The 22,069-nt window shown below is 38.3% G+C and overlaps 1 protein-coding gene across 1 annotated transcript in view; it reads right to left on the bottom strand.

The window, feature by feature from the left end:
- Positions 1–440: 440 nt before the first annotated feature.
- LOC139730344 (alpha-N-acetylneuraminide alpha-2,8-sialyltransferase-like) overlaps positions 441–22,069 on the bottom strand; it is a 63,784-nt gene continuing 42,155 nt past the window's right edge. The window contains exons 4-9 of the mRNA XM_071641211.1: positions 11,601–11,723; positions 5,912–6,086; positions 5,476–5,588; positions 4,354–4,401; positions 1,521–1,795; positions 441–670 (exon numbers count right to left, since the gene is read on the bottom strand). Coding sequence (XP_071497312.1) covers positions 441–670; positions 1,521–1,795; positions 4,354–4,401; positions 5,476–5,588; positions 5,912–6,086; positions 11,601–11,723 — 964 coding nt within the window. The remainder of the gene's footprint in view (positions 671–1,520; positions 1,796–4,353; positions 4,402–5,475; positions 5,589–5,911; positions 6,087–11,600; positions 11,724–22,069) is intronic.

The raw sequence follows: 22,069 nt of genomic DNA, 5'->3' as shown, positions 1-22,069 counted from the left end.
GTGTGAAAATATTGGTGACGTCAGACAACTGTTTTATCATACTTGTAAGTTTCCATGCACATCTAGACGATGTGTTCATAGTAAAGAATATACTTAGTAAAGTCTCCAAGTCGCATCCCAATGTACGACTCATACGAGTCCTGTCTCTTAAATCGACTAATAATTTTGTTTTTCAGATTCAGACTCGTAATTTTCCGTTATGTTTCTGTGACAAATTGCGCAGAAAGTAAGTGCATGATATTTCCACAAGATCCCTCACGACCCACCCTCCCCTTCCTGCTTCCCATAGTTAGTGCCGATGTATTACAGTCCTATTTACAGACTGCTTTGATGCCGTCGTCCACGCAACACCGCCTCCTTCGTCCATAAAATCCCATGGTCAAACGAAACGAGATCCACAATAGCAAAAAAGAAAAAAGAAAAAAAGGGCGGTGTCAGTATCATCTATGACACTCATGGGTGTGAAGTTGAAGGATTCCCAACTCATGAAGCTGTAACAAGTTCATAAACTCGTCGGCCATTGCATGTGAAGTGGTGAAGGTGGCTCCATCGAAATAGTGGTATGGCACGGAGCGCATAGTTTCGCCACTTATCTCTGTCGGGAATGGCCAGAAGCCGTAAAGATGAAGCTCGTCGCATATCGTTAGAGCGAAATTCGTTACGTAGAACCCTGTTGACAGGAAAATAAAACACATACCGACAGGCAGTATCGCAGTGATGGTTAGCGCTAAACTACAGGCTCTAATCCAAACAGACACAATCTTATAATGAGGATAACTCAATCAACATTAATCAAACGAACTGATTATAAAGTGTCATGTGAGAGAGACAAGTCGGAGAGCACTATTTACATATTGTTGACATGGTTGAGACGTATAATAAACACAATAGACATATCAATATTTTGCTTCAGGAAAAGGAGATTCACATTACTGCCTACTCAGCTATATTTTTGTCCTATTCTTTTACTTCGTCACTTTAACGGATCACACACCAAAAAAAAAAAAAAAAAAAAAACACCAGAAAATAAGAAAGTAAAGTATCAAGATAACAGTTTACGTAATTTTCCCCGAAAAAAAAAAAGGATGGTCATACGTCAGATTTAGCGATTATGCCTTCCTTCTTCCATTCTCACTTCCCCCGACCGTTGTCATTACACACAGCAGCATAATATGTATTTAGAATGTGATTTCAAGTCTGAAGTGTTATTGAAATTCAAGTGCCACGAAGAATCATGAAGTACTGGATTTTGCCCTATTGAATTTTATGCAAACGTATTTCTTCTCATTTGCAAATATTCATGAAATGCAGGATTAAGAATACAATGACTATGTATCCAGTCATTTTCAATCTAATTACAGAGCTGTTCATTTTTCTTTACAAAGGAGATTCTCTCTAACAATCAAATGAGATAGCCCTATTGCTATCTAACAACCCCACTTACTTTCTACTATAATCACTGTCATCAATAAAAGGTTTCATAGTGAAGTCGATACAGCAATATTTAATACTGAACATACCCGTTGACATTATCTTGGTGAAATTCCTGTCCTTCCAAAACTGCCAAATGGCGTTGAAATGATTTGGATGACCAAGAACGAACTGGTTTTCAGTGTTGTTGTAAAGGAAAGAGGCGTGCAGACACAAGTCCGTGTAACGATGACTGCCCAGACAGGGAAACCATAAAAATCCCGAGTACTCTTTCGTTTGCCGAAGAAACTCAGACACGTTTTGCTCACTGATAAGGCCACCAAACCTGCGTGAACGAACAGGGACAAAGTGAGTGAAGTATGACGTGTTATTCTCTAAACGTAAAACGGCACTCCTTGCTGAAATCGAAGAGAATGGAGCAACATTCCACGTTACAATGATCTGCTTCTTGAGAGGGTTTAATCAGAAATTTCACAAGTTTTCTCGAACCAGGGATAATGGCCTAACCAAACACACTTAAACTACACTCCTAAACAAAGTAGGTGGCTTTACAGATTTCAGGTGTGAGGGAAATCTTGTCTATGTCGCCCTCTCGTTTTGCCAAAATTGACCAAACCAGTTTAGGAGACATTACACTTGGCACCATATTTGCAAATTAAAGACGATATAGTTTGCGTTGGAAGAAAGAAATAATTGGATCAAACAAGCAGTGTATAGACTGGAGTCAAACATCCAATATTTAAGACAGGTCATCCAATATTGGGTTGGTACAAGAAACATGTTCTGACAACATATCGCCTTTAACATTAGACATTCTTCGCAAATTGCGCAGCTTTATTGATATTAGAACTATGAGATTGTCAAGAAAAGACTAGCAGCCAATGAGCCCCACAACCACCTGCCCATTCGTGTGGTGTGAAGACAATAGATTAAATTACGTATCTAACTCTTGACTTTTCACAATAATGGATTTCTCTACAGACGTTATACACAAAATTTGTTGAGCAATATGAGGGTAAACAAAGGGAGTCTGGAATACAGACTATGTTCCACTATATTCCTATGTTTAACTAAATTTTGTACTACATTTACGGGCAGAAAGGTGATGAAAATTGAATACTTAAGATTTGAAGGAACATTACGCTGTAGGCTACGTACACTTGTTTCACAGTAGGCCTACAGTATGCCCCCCCCAAAAAAAAAGAATAAATAAAGAATAAAATAAAAATAAAAATACCATAGGCAGTTTCTACGTTGATATCTTTCAGTATGATTAAACTGTATGAATGCTATTTCAGGGTCTAAAAATATATCATTTTACCTCTTACCTAAATTTTGCCGAAAACCCCATTCAATTTGGTCAAGTGGTCACAGAGAAATGTGGATCATTTTAAAGCATGCCATGGGTCTGTTTCTTCCAAGTTTAGCACTTGGATGCTCTTGGAAATGCATATTAATGTGTGAACACCTGGACAGAACTTAGAGGGAAGGGATTGCTGACATGCTCTACAAAGATCCTCATTTCTCCTTGACCACTGAAGCAAATCGGATGGGGTTTTCTGTAAGATATGGTAATGGCTTACAATTTCATACCCTGGAATTGTAGTTGGATTGATTCACTTTTTTTAATGATGTCGTTGCGGAGGGTCCTGTTGTAATTGTTTTGGGACATACGTTATAATGGGTCAGAAGAACGAAGTCACTGACCGTGTGTATTATCAAAGAAATCATGCACGCACTTTTCTTAGTTGATGATTTTTGTTTTCTTTGTACACAAGTATGAGGTTAGATAGTATAATATAAAAGCAATGAATGTACATTTTGGCTTGCGAGTGATCACATGATCCCTTCCAAAATGTCATGTAACCAGTCCAGCAGAGCCCCGAAAGCCGATCTCAGGTCGGGTACCGTTTACATAGCCGTAGCCTACCCGGGCCGACCTCAGGACATCTCCACAACTACCTTAGGCCGGCCTGTTAGGAGCCGGTCTCAGAACGCCCAAAGTTTTGTTGGACCAAGCGAGGTGTTTGATACCTCTTTGATTGGAGTATTTACATTTCACCGGGGCCATCTTATTCGCATGTGTAACTCTAATCGACAACATAGTCGAATTTCGGATAAAATCAACCACGGCTAACGCGCAACGGAACAATATGGCCCAATATTTACCGTCGAGGTGAAATGTCGTGCAATCGATTGATCTTTAAAACACACACACACACACACACACACACACACACACACACACACATACATATACACACAAAACACGTTCGCGGAAAAAAAAAATGTGTTAGTATTCTAAGTTAATGTCTACCAGATTTGGTTGATTCCTGCTTTATCAAAGGGCAATTCCGAACCAGTTAAAATCAAAATGTACCAATACCCTGAAAATCAAATTTGTGTTCATCTAGAATACACACACACACAAACACACACACCCTCAACAGCCATAATTCACCTGTGATAGCACCTGAAAGTGTACGTATTTTGATAAATCAGATCATATCTATATAACAATTTGGCACTTGTGCTCCGCGCGTTTAAGTTCTGCTCCTTCAGCGTCGGTACTGGTGCTACACGCATACGTTTTTCACGAATAATATCGACATGTCCTTATAGCGCACGCATTGCATATCACTATCGTCTGAGACGTAAATATTTGGAAAAAATTATCGACAGTGTGATTGTTCGATTGAAAGAATCGGGTGATCGACTAGTCCATTTCAAGTCTTTTTTGTTTTTGTATATTTTTAAAAATTTACATTTAAGCCCCAATGAATGAAAATCGGAGTGACAAAAAGTTATGCCTCAAGTATATTCTACAAATATAGCAAACATAATACTCAGGGTATTGGTACACTTGTAAAGTCATAACAAAAGGTTAGTGTTCATTCAGCACTCTCAGACGTACAATACTATAACTCACCTGCGTCTTTACTGTGCGCATTAATAGGAGCCGCGTTGCACCTGCAAATGACCCAGAAGGGGGAAATAAATCACAACACTTCTATACTTTTACCTGACTCCGGAGAGGCAGATTCATGATAAGCAATATAGACTAGCAATGTAAGATAAACCTCACTGATGAAGGATGTAGAATAAACATTTTATATGCTCTTGTTAAATTTGAGACCATACATTGTACAATGCAACCATCCTTTGTTCTGAGTATTCCTATACGTTCAGAACTGAGTTTTCAGCAACTGTTGAGCAGCAGCAGAATACATCTGAACATGCAAACATCTGAATTCGCGGAACGACTGACACAATTTTATTTCAGTGTCATGCAATCAGTGCTATCTTCCAAAATAAGTTGGCGCAGGCAATCACGGCATGTCGATTACCATAGCGCTAAATGGCAATTCGCCATGATTGTCAGCGGTGAGCAAACATGACACTCTGTTGCAGACGAGCTAACTTGAACTCGACAATCAAAGTGCATCTCCATGTTATGTTCAGATTGACATTTTGAACAGATGCAAGGGAGACAGTCTGAATGACAGAAGGTTCTTCTACGAGTTGGACATGATGATAATTGGACACGCACGTGCATGGACCGCGTTCTCATTGAACAGTGGAGCTGCTTCCTTGACAGATGTGACTCCTGCTTACAGATAACGAACGCAAGGTTGTCTTCACTTACGGAGGACCTACCATATTGCTAAATTTGGTCAGGTATATTACGTAATCACCTTAACGTTAAATGATATCACTGTAAAGTCATAGACAACGAAACATCCATGAGTTTAATACTACCAGTGAATTCGTCCAGGGAGGTGGGCTCCCTGATTCATCACATCCACAACATTAAGCAATCTTATGAAACTATATGACGTTGAAATTGTTAAAGAAAGTCTGCTGTCTGGAAATAAGACTCTGTAAGACCAGCGATATATTCATCATGATACATATCTTGACTCAACAAAACTACATTTTGTACCTTGAAGGGTCTTTGGCCTTTTTCAGAATATGACCAAATGCCAAATATGTGACCAAAGTCATAAAGGACTTGATTCAAAGACAGGGAATTAGACATCTTACCGAAATACAAAATCAGCATCATCTATCTCCCTGCCACATGAGTTATTTAAAAGGGAGCCACTGTTGCCGACTAGACTGCATTTCCGGAACCGCTTGTGTCTGAAAGGAGAAGTCTATAAGGAAGAGATAAATAGATGAGAATATACATGCTATGAAAGGCTGATAAGCATGAATAGAGCTTCTTGATGAAAGAATTTTTTTTTGAAAAAAATGAAAGAGAGGAGGAGAAGTGTGCTGAAAAAGTTACTTTGGGATTGGGGATTGCCGAGTGACAGCTTGGAGTATCTCCCACATGACACTATAAGCCTAATAATGAGTGCCACGGAAATAAACGATTGTGATGAACGCTATACAATAATTGAGACTTTTTAAATCATTCCGTAACTTCAATGACAGAGAATAAATGGGGTAAATCTTTTCGATATGTAATACTTACATCTGGCAGGGTATTATAAACGGTGGCGTTCATATGAAAGTGCGTGCCATTGTTAAACTCATGGTACTGCGTCTTGGATGTAATGTAGAACCGTAAAGCGCCGTTGATTTTCGTATTATGCTGGGATGCGATCACCATTTGAGGGCGCCGTTTCGGATCAAATAGAAGTTCTTCCCTATAAAACAATCAAAATCAATAAGGCATATTCAAGTATGCTGTAAATGTGTACTAGAGTTAAAAGGCTACAGATGATACTATGACCAATTATTTTAATCCTTTCCTAAGATTTTCCTGGAAACGTATGTTATCTATATATAAGATCAGATCATTCAAATAGCTGCTGCGCTACAGTTAGGACAGGGGAAATCATTTGATTTTATTTTCATTAAGAGAAAAATAAGAGAGAAGTGTTTAAATAAATCATTGTTTCGCAAGACGCCATTTTCTGACCCATCTGGCTTCATTAGACCCTGTTTTTTTAATTTGAAGACTACTAAGCTGTTACTCACTTTGTAGAGAGGTTCATTTTACAACTGATGTAGTGATATTGCAACTCGTATAGGGGGTAATAACCTTGGAATCAACTGAACCATATCTGATAGATATATTAGATAATGTGGTATTTGAAGTCTGTGTATCACTCGCTCTGCTTTAATAGTTTTATTTACGAAATGGAGGAGAACGTAGGTGAGAGCGTTCGGGTGAGAGTTTCATTCTCAAGAAAATATTACGGCGCAGACAAATTCTGGGCCGTGACAATCATTTGATTTACAGAACAAGTCTACGCAGAACATGCATGCTAAGTTAAAGAAGAAATATGTTGATAAATATTAATGCATGAACAACAACAAAAGCGCCATATATGTTTTTCAGCATGGCAAAAATGTAAAATTATCCCGATTAAATGAATCAGCGGCTCCTGTCTTCATATTGTTACGCAAATTTATCGTTTTGGGGTTTTCCCTCTAAAGAAATAAAACCCACTCATCATAGATCGCGAATATCATCTCCATTGCTCATCTCCTTACTGTTTTAAAGTTTCAACGTGGTTTATTATCTGTTTATTCGGTCTTCTTTAAACATTCACAGGGTAGCCCGATTCAGGGCCGAAGAGCCTGCTTTACAACAGAGCCTTGTGACATAAGATACTTTGCACAATAATAGGTGTCAGCAGTAAAAACAATAACAATAAACACTATCGCAAAACAGTAAAACAAATCGAGAATATAGAATATTACAGCAACCAGAAAAAAGACAGTTAAACCTGGAAATGGTACAAGCATAGATATAAAACCATTGGATAAAAAACAACAACAACACACACACAATAAGGGTAAAAGTATGGGAAATAAACTAGCTAACATATATATTGTGTATATTTCGTTTCAGCACTTTTTAAGCACTCGTATCTATATTTTTATGAGAACGTTGTTGATTTGTCATAACAATTTCATTGAGAAATGAAACAAAATTAAACGCGATCAATCTGACTACTGACACCTTTCACCACTTGAAAAAGAAATGTGCTTACGACACCCCCCCCCCCCCCAATGAAAAGGCGCAAACAAACAAACAACCAAACAAGAAGCCGGTCACGAAGTTCGGAGTTGACCTTTATGACGGCGCAAATAATCATGACCGGAATATTGTTTGTGTGCACTTGCTTTGGAGATGAAACCCCGAAATACATGTGTGTTGGGTGATTATAACACATTTTAGACTGATTTAGATGCACTTTGTAACTTGAATTGTTGTCTAAGGTTCCGTCTGTATACGCGGGATTTTCAAAGTTTTGTTACCTCCATGTTATAAATGAAATTTGTTTGAAAACAAAATAAAATGAAGTAAATTGAATTGATTTCTTGAACGGAGTTTATGAATCACATTAAAAAAAAGGTTTGCAAAATATAGACGACACTACCATTTTCTTAATAATTTCCTAGGGAAGACGTGACTAAAGCCCCGACAAGAGAAGCAAAGAGTGCGAGAGCAAATCATGTCATTTCGGCATTCTTTCCGCATCAAAGACTTAAAAAGTATCCTGGGGTATTACTGCGAATCTCTGCATATTGACTGCAGACATTCCTGGGAGTGTCCTACGAATCTGTTTGGGAAGGGCACGAAATAGTGTGGAAATGCTGATTGTAGCAGAACACCCTGGACACATTTAGGATGACACCAGGCGTGGTAAAATCATGTACTAGTATAGGACAATCAGAATGACTTTCCGACAACGCAGACAACATTAGGAAATAATGCACATTTATAAATTCCGCGCCAATTATATTGTTTCCCTAGCTGCCTGCTGGTCGTCATGTCTGGTTCTTCCTCCTCCAACTCCTGCATGGGCACTGATACCAGCCTCGGACTAATCAGACATCGCAGCATCATTCACCTCCATGGAACGGCCTCGTTAGGACTTGCTGGGTGTCAGTATCTAATACTAGTAACTGTAGATGTATGTTATATTGATTGATTTTACAAATGTAATATCTGAAACGCTTGCTTTACAGAGAAGGATATGAATTATGAAAATGCTTTAACTGAAAATTAACACATTATGAGTAGCTAAAGGGTCTGCTTCTTCTTCCTCGTGGAGAAAGAATCTACGATCTTTGGCTTTGTCTTCTTCCTTGGGTCTGTGGGAATATTAACTTTCATCAGTCCATCACGTGTATTTCATTGGAATAAAGCATAAAAAAAATCATGTTAAAACCCTGCACGCTGCAACCTGCAGACTTTTCCATGTCGACCGCGCACTCGGTGGCTTGCAGGAGCAATTATAGTCCATGAGCCAGTTCACCAACCCGCTCCCCCCTCCCCCCGAAAAAAAACAAACAAAAAACAATATATATATATATATATATATATATATATATATATATATACTGGCTATTTGTTTGCCTGATACAAAAACTCGCCAGTTGTTAACATTGCTGAAGGTGGGTAAAATAAGACCGCTACCACTGGCATTAGTTACTGAACACAATGAAATTTATAACAATCGACCTGACAATATTGTAAAAATTGAACACAACTTTAGTCACCAAATATCTGCGAAAGAGATTGCGGCATAAGATACGCTAAACCTTTTGAAACCACATTTTCTGATATTGTAACTATTATATTGTGTTCACCTCACTTGTAGCTTTCTATCATCAATGACAACAAAGATACCAGAAATATAGTAAAACAAATATTTTTGTCAACATTCATGTCTCATGTCACGTTTTCACTTATGATGGGACATTAGGATTGTCCCTTACAATTGTAGCTATACACACACACCATGTACATGTATATGAATGTGTACAGAAAACCATAAACAAGAGGTTAGTATGATTTCTTAGCTCTCACATTTTCCATTAATCGTGGCTTTGTTACCATGACAACACGCACACACACATGATGAATAATTTGACTACCTGCGCACAGTTTGTCCTTCACTTTAAAGCGGCTATTCACACAATCTTCAATGGATGAAATATGTTACATAAGATTTTTCACCAAAAGCAATATCTGCCTGACACAAATCTGATGATCACAAAAGGAATCAAGATCTAATGAAATATTCCATTTCATGACACGTTATTCCATTTGAAACTATGTCATCTGTTTTTGTAATATATATATACTAGTATATATATATATAATATATATATATATACATATATTCTATACAATTAATTTTACAAAAAATTAACACTTAAATAGGTTTTGAGAAGAACAGATTGGCAGGAATATTTCTACATTTATTGACTAACTTGACAACATGCTAATCTCTTAAATGTTTAATATATAATGTCTGTCAAAATTTTGTGTCTTCTACATATATTAAGGTTCTTCTACATTGCCTCAGTTGAATTTTTTATTGATTTTTTTTTTTTTTGGATGCGCTACTTATATAGATTCTATCTTCACTAAAAAGAAATCATACGTTCATCGTCCATTATTCTTATTATTGAGGGGGAGGACTTGATCCCCCGAAGCCGTCCCTTCCCTCCGAGCAGAACATATTACTAAAAAAAAGTGATGAATATAAACTGCTGGAAAAAAAGGTCCAATTGTCAAATGAAGTATACAAGTGTTTCACAAATTTTCCTTTTCGACGCGCACACCTGCTTTACATGATCTGGAGGGGCAGTAATAGTACTTGTAAAGGTTTGGGTTCAGTATGAATTCACAGCAAATAACAAAGGTCTATCAAGGTATTTGCAATGATTCAGGAAGATGCATCCACGTTAACAGTTAGTTCTTCCTTTGCAATATTACCTTGTGTTTTTATTTTGGGTTTTTTTTTTGGTTTTTTTTTTTTGGTTTTTTTTTTGGGGGGGGGAGGGGGGGGGGGTTATCATAATCAAATTAACGATGCATCGTTGCAATATCAAACGCTAGTTGACTAGTGAAGCAATAGAGAAAAGGGAACAAAACCTGACATCCGGCCCACTTATATTTCAGCTGGAAACGTGGCAAGCTTAAATAGCACGATGCCAATGTCGAAGATCCAAACTGAAGCCCTGCTTTAATAGTAATTTGTGTGTGGGGGGGGGGGGGGGGGTCATGAAGAGCACAATGTTATTGGAGGAAAAAAAAGTATGAAATGGTAACAATCTCGAGCCTGTTAGCGCCTGTACAAGTATTCGTTGATATACAGATGGCCCTGTTCATCCTGTCGAGCTAGTGAGCCTTTTTTTTTTTTTTTTTGCCAGTGAGCTTTGCTTGTGAGCTTTATTTCCCTAGTACTATTTGCCTATAGTTTTGAGCTCGTGAGCCTGTTGTACTGCGTGTCTAGCTCGGGGGCTGTTTTTATTCGGTGTCTGGCTCGTGGATGTCGACCACTTGGGATGACCCCGGATGAAGAACATAAATGCAGGACTTTCCATCATAGACAGTCAAGACAAGACAGAGTGCAGTCTAGTGGTCAGCTTGCTGGTCACTTCTGAACATGCGTGATCCTGGTCCAGAGTCATGCACCTGGCTATTCAAAGAATACCATTAAATTTTGACACAGATGTCTATTAACAGGGTGGAGCATGCAGCTGTTAATATATTTCATTATTTGTTACTTATGGTGCTATAGAAATTTTACTTTTTCGTGGCATCAAGGGTCGTTCCTTCAGGAAATTGTGAGTAGAGCACTTTCCTCCTTTCTACAGTTGCATGGCTTTCATCTAATCATCGGTCACGTATTGAATTGGAGACGTCCACTTTCCTCTACCGCATATGAGAGGAAGAGTTAACTACATTTGGGCATCGAGCAAATGAAATGTGCAACAATTACTAATATAGCATCACTCATATTATGTTGAAAAAAAAGGGAGAAAAGGAAACTTATGTGTTGCATATGATGTGGTGATGATATGGCTCAGTCGGTATAGCACGTCTGTTTTCATATCTAAAGGACCCGGGATCGACTCCCTAGTCTCATTGAGTAATGTTGTGTGAAATCATACCGTCCCCTCTTGTAAGAGGCAAAATCACTTTGTCCCTCGGATAGGACATAACATTGAGGTCCTGTGTGTGAGAGAGTCACAACTCTTGCACGTAAAATGCCCCGCTTCATTCATTCATCGCAAAGAGCAGGATGCTGACCCGGTGAAGTGGCCAACACCTACCCACACAAAAACAGTGCGTTTATCTTCAAGCATGGAGCCTGCACTATGGAAGAAGTGGATATATCGAAACTCACCTGAATTTCATAAGTTCTGCCTTATTTGGTGTCCATGGTTTTGAAAGTAATTGCTTGAAGAGGTAAACCTTTTCCGCCTCCATTTTGGTGAATCTCCAGAGCTTCTCAGAGACTGAAAGATTCCTGTAGAAATTAAAGACAGAATAGATTCTTCAGCTATGAAACGATTTTTTTTTTACAATGTCATTACAATGTTGTAGAGGAGTCATACTCGGATCAAGGATCACAACGTTTATGCATAAAACCCTCGGAGGCTGAAGATTCGTTCGTGGAGATGGGGACTTGATGGGGGAAATGCCAGTTTAGATTTACATCAAGTGAGAGATTTGGTATATCACGCTCTCAATAATTAGGAATATGAAAGTTGGCAGCGAGTCATGCAATTATTCATTGATTTTCAGATAGCGGTTTGTTCACTCTGAACAATTTCTAACGTGTCGCTACGACGTATGTAATACAGACGAATTCCGGTTTCAGTTGCATCGGTGTATTACTGATATATTGTTGCTCTGATACAAATAAAGCGCTCGAAGGAACGTGATGTCCTCGTTGATGTAAGATCTATTAATTTACTAATCAATTTATTTATTTATTCAGTTTTATTTCAACCGGATAGCCCCATCAACAGGCAGGTACTGTTCTTCCTGGGGCCCTGAATACACAATATGGTGTTTTTCATACCTCTCTCTCCCTCCCTCCGTCTCTCTCTCTCTCTCTCTCTCTCTCTCTCTCTGTTTGTCTTTAATATTGTCGACTACATTTTCCCCTAAGTACTAGCCAATGCCAAGCAATCGAATATACACGTGATATTTATCGTGCATTAGTCTTTATTCATTTTACCATACATAGACGCATATCACCACTGTAGGCATATTTACAGTTAAAAAATTAAAACTGTTGGGGCAACAAAGATGCAGTTAAAACATAAACTAAACAAGGTACTGTATCCTTTAACACACACCTTTCGAAAGCCATTCCGTATACTGTTACTTTTCTAGACACCTGCACAACGCATGTCCAACACAGGTTTTCATTGAAATGTCGTATTGGTATTAGGAAAACAAGTTAAATGTTTTTCTTCCCGCTTGATATGGCCGCCTTTCTCTATACATGTAATAATCAAAACTCTGGAAGGTAGCCAATCAACTGATCAGGAAACGCCTGTCAATCTTTGTAGCCACGTAAATGGCCATGGAATCTTAAATGACAGAGGCGTCACCAGCTTTTTTTCAAGGGGGGGGGGTGCGTTTTGACATTTAATGTAACGAGTTTTTTGGACAGACATCTGGAATTTCAGAAGCTCTCAATTCCCAGACTTTTAATGTGTGTAAGGCATGTAAGGGAAACCAAGCGGAGAAAGGGCACCGGCGTAGCTAGGATTTCATCTTTTTGGGGGGGAGGGGGGGCTGTTAGTATGCGAGGGAGCGAAGCGACCGAGCCCGAGCAAGCGGAGCGAGGAAGGGGGGGGGGGGAGGGTGTGGGAGGGGATTTTCCCCCTCCCACGCTGAGAACTCTTTGCATTTTGATGTTGTAAATGGTGCAATTTGGTGCATTTTTTTGCTTGTTTTATCGACTTGAAACAGTCCCACTCGTTTAAGGTAGCAGTATATTGTGATGTAGATTATTATTGAACAATTTGTCTATAAAATAGTATCATCCAATAAACTTCCTGTTTGAACATTTACACTGAATATCATGAACGCGACCAAGCAAGAGCGAGCGGAATGAGCGAGTGGGAGGGGGTGGGAGGGGGTGTCCTCCTCCCACGATGAGAACTTTTTGCATTTTTATGTTGTAAATGGTGCAATTTGATGCATGTTTTTCGGTGTTCTATCGAGTTGAAACAGTCCCACTTGTTTAAGGTAGCAGTACATTTTGATGTAAATTGTTATTGAACAATGTGCCCATATGATATCATTTGAATAAGCTTCTTGTATTAATTCTTACACTGATGTCATGAACGCGACCGAGCCCGAGCAAGCGGAGCGAGCGAGGGGGGAGGGTGTTGGAGAGGGTGTCCCCCCTTCCACGGTGAGAACTTTTTGCATTTTGATGTTGTAAATGGTGCAATTTGATGCATGTATTTGCTTGTTTTATCGACTTGAAACAGTCCCACTTGTTTAAGGTAGCAGTACATTTTGATGTAAATTATTATTGAACAATTTGCCTACACAACGGTATGATTGAAATAAACTTCTTGTATTAATTCTTACAATGAATATTATGAACGCTGTCTGTTAAGCAATCAAACAGAAAAAAGCATGCACACGAGGGTGTACATAAGGGGCATTTCTCCTCTAACACAAAGGTGATTTTGTATTTTCAGACCTGAAATTCAGCGATCTTGTGCAAACTTTTGGTGCAATACATTTTTTCCAGCCCCCTCCCAAAAATAATAATTTAAACAAATAGTTTTTTTTTTTCATTGAAGTGTTAATGGCTCTTATTCCGAGTGTGCATCATCTTTGTGTATGTACAAAGTATAGTGAGGTAGAGCTTAGGGGGAGTATGTGGGAAGGGGATTCCCCCTCCCGCTCAACGGAGCTTGTGAGATTTTAGAATTGAAATAAAGCGGTCTGAAACACACTTTTTGTGAAAAATTCGGAAATTGTCATTCCCCATAGTGTACTATATAAGTATATAGATGGGACATGGCAATGAGAGGGTGGCAAGATACCTCTCCCATATTCGATTTTATTTTTTTCCGCCTTCCAAATCCCCGGTCAAAATCTTGGGGGGGGGGGGGGCGACTGCCTCATCCCCCCCCCCCTTGGCTACGCCAGCGGGAAAGGGTTAATTGAAAGTAGATAATATCCCTTCCCCCACGACGGAACTTTTGCATTTTTTAAGTAAAGTGAGAGATCTGGTGCACACTTTCGATGAAACATTTGTAAATCTGTCATTCTGTATGGAAAATAGACCGAACGGGGGAGGGTGTGGGAAGGGGTATCCCCCTCCCACGCGAGAGAGACTTTGCTTTTTTAGAATTGAAATTCAGCAACCTGCCACCTGGTGCACACTTTGGATGAAATAATTGGACAGATTTCTAACAAAAAAGAAAGAAAAATCTTTTCATGTCGGGAATTATAATTATGTAGGGTGGGGCAAATGGTGGGCTTGCCCCTCCAATGTTATAGACTAACTTTTTTTCTGTCAAAAGGCAAGAAAATCTTCTCATTTCGGGAATCATATGGGGGGGGCAAAATTATAATATGCTTGCCCCTCCAATGTTTTTATGGGGGTAACTTTTTTTTCTGTCAAAAAAGCAAGAAAATCTTCTCGTCTCGGGAATTATGGGAGGGGGTGGGCAAAATGATATACTTGCCCCTCCCCCTTTTTTTTTCTTAATGAGGCTAAGGCTCGCACTTGGGTTCGCATTATCAATATGGATTGGTCAGAAGTAACGTGCTGTACATAGACCCTACATAGTAAGTGGCACACGTACATGCAAACGTGTACGTGCTCCGTACCGTACGGATGTACAGTACGGTCGATAAATAGTAAACACTGTAGAATACTAGAAGATATGTATAAAATCAGTGCTGCCAGAGCCCGGGGTGCGAACAGGCCTATTGTTTTTGCCCACGAATTTTTTGTCCCTGGCGCAAATTTAAAACAAAAGTAAAAACATTATGAAAAAACAAGAATAATTATTTGGCGTCCGGCGTTGAAGTCGTTCGCAGACTGAAGTGGTGATTTTTTTTTTTTTTTTTTTAAGGGTCTGAAGGGGGTGGTTCGCACCCAACGCACCCCCCCCCCCCCCCTGGTGACGCCCATGAATGACAATCATGCTAATGTTACCCGAAGGCAGCTGAAAACAAGGCATATAGGAATATTGCCGACTCTCTCTCCCTCTCTCTTCCAGCCCCCCCCCCCCCCTTTTTTTTCTCTCTCTCTCTCTCTCTCTCTCTCTCTCTCTCTCTCTCTCGATCTCTCGATCTCTCTATCTCTCTCCCCTCTCTGTCTCTCGGCTCTCTTTTTTTTTCTGGTGATACTCTTATTTCATCAAAACGAATAACGAAAATGACCTACAATGAAGAACATTTCTTCGTTTTGAAAATAGTACAACTTGAAGAACGCTTCCTTTAGTCGCTCCGCGAAATTCCGACGTTTACTTTACTCCCACGCATTTATACATGTCGCTGGAAGAGGAGCCGTGCAATATATCAGCAAATGCATTACTGATGAATAAATGGAGAAACTGCATTTAAAGTCACATTCCAACTACCACGAGAACAATTCGATTACATGTTTCGTTCTGTCCATGATTTCGAATTTCATTCTCATAGGTATTATTATACTTGTCTCAGAATTGGAAGCACTACTTAAAATAATTTGTCCAAAGGCTCATTGCTGCTTTCAGCTTTACAAGGGCTTCTTGCTGATTGTTCGCGAGGAGTCCAATTGCGTCTGATTCAGTGTAAAGCTTTCCAACCGTTTGACGCATTTTCTCTGGATGTCTTCTTTGTCACGATACTACAGCTTATGAGTGATGCGAGTAGGAGAAATTCTCAATTCAGTTGTCGGTGCTTTATTACCATCCAATAACATAAGGTAATACAAAGACAAAGCATACATTTGATAAATTGTATTGTAAACTTCACGTTAATGCAATCCCACTTAGCTGTGTTGTAGCCACGAGTACTGGTGAGCTTGTTACGAGTGTCAACTTGTAAAAGCTGAGTAACATTGCTTTAGTCCGAGCGTTCAATAGGTGCTCTACGATACACGCCCGAGTGAATACGTTATTTGTACAAATAAAATAATGCCGAGTGGGATACGACTAAGACAGTGTGAGATGCCAGTAGGTAAGTAAGTCATTCGATTGGTGCGGAGTTTGGTGAGAATTATGATAACTTACGCATGAGTAAGACAAAGCTTTCCACTGTGTGAAACATTTCCCACTTTTGACCCTTAATAGTTCAAAAAATATATATCAGATAACACTGACATTGACATAAGCAATACCTGAATAGTGAACAATATTGTTTGAGGAACTTAAAAATGAAAGCATAAACACGTTCATTACATTCAAGATTAATTTTTAAGTTAGGGCTTAGATTTTGCTCTATTTTCAACCCTCTGTACAAAACTTCAACTTTGCACAGGGGTCAATAGTTGTGTATGGGAGTGTGTGGTTAACACCTAGACAATGGCCAGGGTTTGAGTGTTTTATAATTCATTCATGAGGAATTCCACTATCACAGCTATCTTTATTCATTTTCTATTGATCAAATATAAAACACAATTACAGAATCAAGAGAAAATATTCACATGATTACACAAAGGAGCATTGAACATTTAAAAAAAAACCAGGTACTTAAAACACTGACATCAAATCTCCATTTTTTATATAGAGGGAGCTGGTTCTTTTTCTTGGTTATAAGATATTCTAATTCCTTATTAGATTTCAGAAAAGCCAAGAGACCTTCAGTTACAGGAGAATTACCTTGAAATTTGCAAACATAAACGTAGTATTTTAACATAAGAAAAACATAAGTTAGGAATTTATCCTCCTGCATCCCAAATATTTTCTGAAAAACAGAACATTGCGGAAGGTTGAATTTTCACGCTATCTTTTGTATTCATTATCTTTTTTATTAACATTCAAAATGGGCAAGACTCTGGGACATTCACAAAATATATGAATAAGTGTTTCAGGGTCATTGTTACAAAGAGAGTAATGAGATTTTTTTCTTTTAATTTTGAACAGGAAGTCCTTGAATGCAATAATTGTCCTATGAAAAATCTTGAAATAGAACGCCCGTAGGCGAGGATCTATTGTACATTTGAAATTGGTCAAATGAGTTTTCTCCCAAATTATGCTATCAGATAATACACAAAGGCCCTTCCAAAAAGGGATTGATTTTTTATGGGATGCATTTATTTAAAAAAAAAATAGATTGAGAATATTTAGTAACTTTCTTACACTGCTTTAATTGCTTAATGATTTCTTCATAAATATCAACATCATTAATATTCAAACCATCTAACCACGGGGAAGGGATATTCTTTATAAGAATATATAAATATATATATATATATATATATATATATATATATATTCTTCTTTCATTAACCGAAATATCAAAATCCAAAACAAGCTCTTCAAAGAGTTTATAACTAGGATGCGGAGGGTAAGAAGATCTTTTACAAAAACAGTTCCCTTTTTAAACCAATCTTCCTAAAAGGAAAATTATTTGGATTTCGATCGTATGTTTCTATTAAACCAAATAACCTGAGAGTGACCTGAAATAAATACACATACACACAAAAAAAAATCGTTGTCCAAATTTTTAACTAAAATTTTATCTCTAAAAATATTCCAAATTCTTAAAAAGTCTGCAAGCTGTGTGACATTCCAAAGTATTCAATATATTTTCGGGAGCATACAACCTTTATAACATATTTCTCATATCACTGAACTGCTCGAGTGCAGAAAAGTCAATAGTCTTCCACATACTATCATAACTATCGTCCAAAAAGGGTTTGACCCGAGACATTTTTTGTGCAATACAAAAAGCATATGGATCAAACATACGAAGACCACATTCACCATAATCGTTACAAAAATATTTCCTCTTCACTCTACCTGTTCCCCTTTTCAAATGAATTTAAAGAATATTTTGTCGGGATCTTTATGAATATGAAGGGGAATTTTAAGACACACAAAAAAAAAAACTAGAAAAAAGTTTAAGCAACTGTGGCAATAATTTTTCATCCTGAAATGTAGCGTATGCAAGCATATGGAAACATGGGCTTATTTTTTTTTTATGTGCCTGTATTTTACCTTTTACCATGAATTCAGACTAGCAGCGCCCAGGGCAATCCATCATTAATTATTAATAAAGCATTCATGTGACTTGGAGTAAGAGACCAGAAGCGTAGTCAGGAGAGCTCTGAAAAGGTGGTATTCGTGTCCATTGTTCAGGGCAATTGTAAGCACACACTCACATACACACCATCGGTTCCTGTGTAAAGTTCAAGTTTTGTACAGAGGGTTAAAATTTGACCAAAATCTGGAACCCAACTTTAAAATTAATCATGGATTTGATGAAACTGATTTATGCTTTAATATTCAAATCAACTCCAACTAAATTGCACACTATTCAGTATTACTCATATCAATGTCAATGTTATCTGATATAATAACTATAATTTTTGAACTATTATGGATCAAACGTTATTTGTAACACCTAGTACTAATAGTTAGGAGCTTGGTACAAGTTTTGTTCAGCTCCAATCGATGACATTGCAAGCGCTTGAAGCTGGGACGTTTCTACTTCCGTAAGATGGTTTTCGGCTGTGTTTTGGCTGTGTTAGAGGAAATTGTAATTTCGAGTGGGTGCAGCATTTTCTAAATGGACCTCCTCTTCCGTTTGTCTCTACTCGTCAGCATGGCCTTGTATTCTTTTATATCTGTCATAGCTTAATTCCTACCTCTGTCTGTCATTCCTTGCCTGAGATCCGTTTGACTTTCTGGTCAAAAGTTTAGAACTTGCTAACCCTTCTCATTCTAATCTTTCATCTCCACAACCTTTCCTTTTCCCTTGATTCTAGGCATGCTTTGGAACGTGATATGCCGTAGCACTATGCTCATTTGTTGTGTGTCCATGTGCGTTTAGCTTTTGTATCAAAGATAATTATTTTGATCAGGTATGGTTATTTTGTGTAGGGGTGCACGTCAGGAGTTCGGCACCCACAAATCATACAGCCCACGTATACAGCCCGTGAGTCATACAGCCTACGAGTCATACAGCCCATGAGTTCGACACTAAGCAAACAATGAACACAAGACCGACACATGTGTTGTAATGTCGAACTCGTGGGCTGTTTTTACCTAGTGTCGAACTCACGAGCCTTATTTGCCTGGTGTCTAGTAATGGGCTGTATGACTCATGGACATTTTTCAACGTCGAACTCGTGGGTTGTATGACTCGTGGGTGTCGGTCTCATGGGATGACCACGTATGACTGATGGCATCTCATTCGGTAACACTCTAATACTCAGTACAGACTTTTGACTCGGCCAGGAACCTCGATATGAGACTAGATGGGCACTTGACATTGTCGACTCATGTGAATCAAATTTGCCAAGCAGCTCCGTCTGCTTTGCGCAAGATTGGAACAATTCGTCAATTTCTTTCTAAAAAGTCAACAGAAAGATTTGTTCATACTGACATAATGTGTTGTCTTGATTTCTGTAATGGTATTTTTTATGGTCTACTGAACAATGGAATCCAAAAGTTCCAAAACTCTGCGGCTAGATTGGTTACTCGTGCGGACTTGTGTGGACTTGTGTGGACACTCGTACTTGTGTGGACACAATGGTCAAGTAAATCCAGTTTTAAGACAAGGGCATTGGCTGCCGGTAAAACGGCAAACTGATGGCAAAATCTTAATCATGGTGTTTATGCGCTTGCAAAAAGTTGGCCCTACCTATCTACGACAGTCAATAGCAGAATATCGTCCTGCAAGAATTCTTTTATCCAGCCCCACAATATCGACAAATGTTTACAGTTCAACAAACAAATTCCCCACGCATGACAGTGGATGATTTTAGGAGTTGCTGTTGTTGTTGTTGTTGTTGTTGTTGTTGTTGTTGTTGTTGTTGTTGTTGTTTTTTGAAAACGTAGGCGGATTGCTTTAATATGTCAATAGATTAGGCTTTGTGCTGCATGTCAAAACTTTGTCCCTCTTCATCTTATGTTGTTTCCTCTTCTCTCTCTCTCTCTCTCTCTCTCTCTCTTTCTCTTTCTTATTTCTTTATTTTCCTTCAATGTGGTATATGGTATATTATCATTATCATTTCTTTTGATGTAAATGATACTCACATTTATCTGACTGGTAAGAAAGAAAGAAGTTCGATCTAGTTTCCACCTAGTAAAGATACAGAGCTGACAACTTTGAACGGCAAAAAGCTCGCTACAGTCTCTCAACTTTGAATAGCTTCATGTACAAGGATTAGACATTATTATTATTATTATTATTATTATTATTATTATTATTAGCATTATTATTCATTTCTTTAATCATTTATTCATTTGTTAGTTTATTAATCTATCTATTCATTTATGAAGTTTTCCACTGAGAATAATGCGTAAAGAAAACTGTGTGGAGATATAATTTCATTCCTTTGTAGACCAGATCATTAGTATCATAAATGAAGCTCGTGTGCTGTACTTTTGTATGTATGTCCTATAGTGTGTGTGTGTGTGCGCGCGTGTGCGTTTATGAGTGTGTGCAGTGTATGTTTGTTTTCCTTTTGTGAATTTGATTTGATGGTTAAGATTTATATATTTCAGGGTGGATGTGACGTATGCAGTGTGTTCTTTTTCTCTGTGCGTGAGAGGGGGTTATTATTAAACGTGGTTGTAGGCGAGAAATTCATAACTACATAAGGAGAGGATAGTGACTACGTGTTCTCCTTTTAGGGGAGGGAGGGGACATATTGACATTAGGTTGGTAAGCACACACATGCGATTATCATTTTGTTTTGCATGATAGAATAAGAGATAAAGGGATCTGGTGATATTTCTAGAAATATGTATATGTTCTTCGATTAATTGAATTAAGATGTATGAGATTTTAGTTTACTGCAGGCTTTTATGTAATGCCGTCGTTTTTGTTTATTCATTTTGTTGAGCTGCAGAAATGAATTCTGTACTATAAGACATTAGTACAGATAGTTGCAGGTCTTTGTGCAAGTTGCTTTTTTTTAATGAGTCTGTATAAACTTTCTTTTTACATGTAAGAATAATTTTGCGATCAAGCAGTATTACTGAGTGGAATACATTTTCACTGTATTGGTGTTCTTGTGAATCTGACGCTGATACCGAACGAAATTTTATCAAAGAAAACCATTAAAAACAAGAGCACTCTTAGAGAGCAGACCTCCGCCAAGTAGCCGTGGTTGACACATCGCCATTTCGTAGGCAGTGTCTTCGACACAACCATAGGGTATAGGGTCATCTACACAACACACTTGGTGAAAGTCTGATCACCCGTTCTTGGGTTATTGAGATATTAGATTTATTTCATGTCTTTATGACCCCATGATCGTGGACCTTTGACCTCATAAACCCCAAATTAAACTCTTTCTTTCTTACTTTATTATAAACACACCCTGCAAGTTTGGTGAAAATCTCTAGTCCGTTTTTTAGTTATTGGAGAGGAAGCTTATTTTTTTTCTGTTCCTTATGACCTCTATGCCGTTTGACCTTTGACCTCATGACCTCCAAATTAAATTGTTTCTGTCTTATGTACTTCATTATAAGCACACCCTCCAAGTTTTGTGAAAGTTCTTAAGTTATTGAGAGATTAAACTTATTTCACGTCCTTTATGGCCCTATGGCCTTTGACCTTTGATCTCAAGGCCCCCAAATTTAACTGTTTCTCTTTTAATACTTCAATATGAACCCACACTGCAAGTTTGGTGAAAATTCGATCATCCCTTCCGAAGTTATTGTC

The sequence above is a fragment of the Diadema antillarum genome, unplaced genomic scaffold (assembly GCF_040938485.1).
Source record: "Diadema antillarum isolate AM-2024a unplaced genomic scaffold, OU_Dant_1.0 seq00000302_RagTag, whole genome shotgun sequence".
Taxonomy (NCBI): domain Eukaryota; kingdom Metazoa; phylum Echinodermata; class Echinoidea; order Diadematoida; family Diadematidae; genus Diadema; species Diadema antillarum.
The sequence above is the reverse complement of the archived record's forward strand: the minus strand, read 5'-3'. Positions and strand labels throughout refer to the sequence as shown.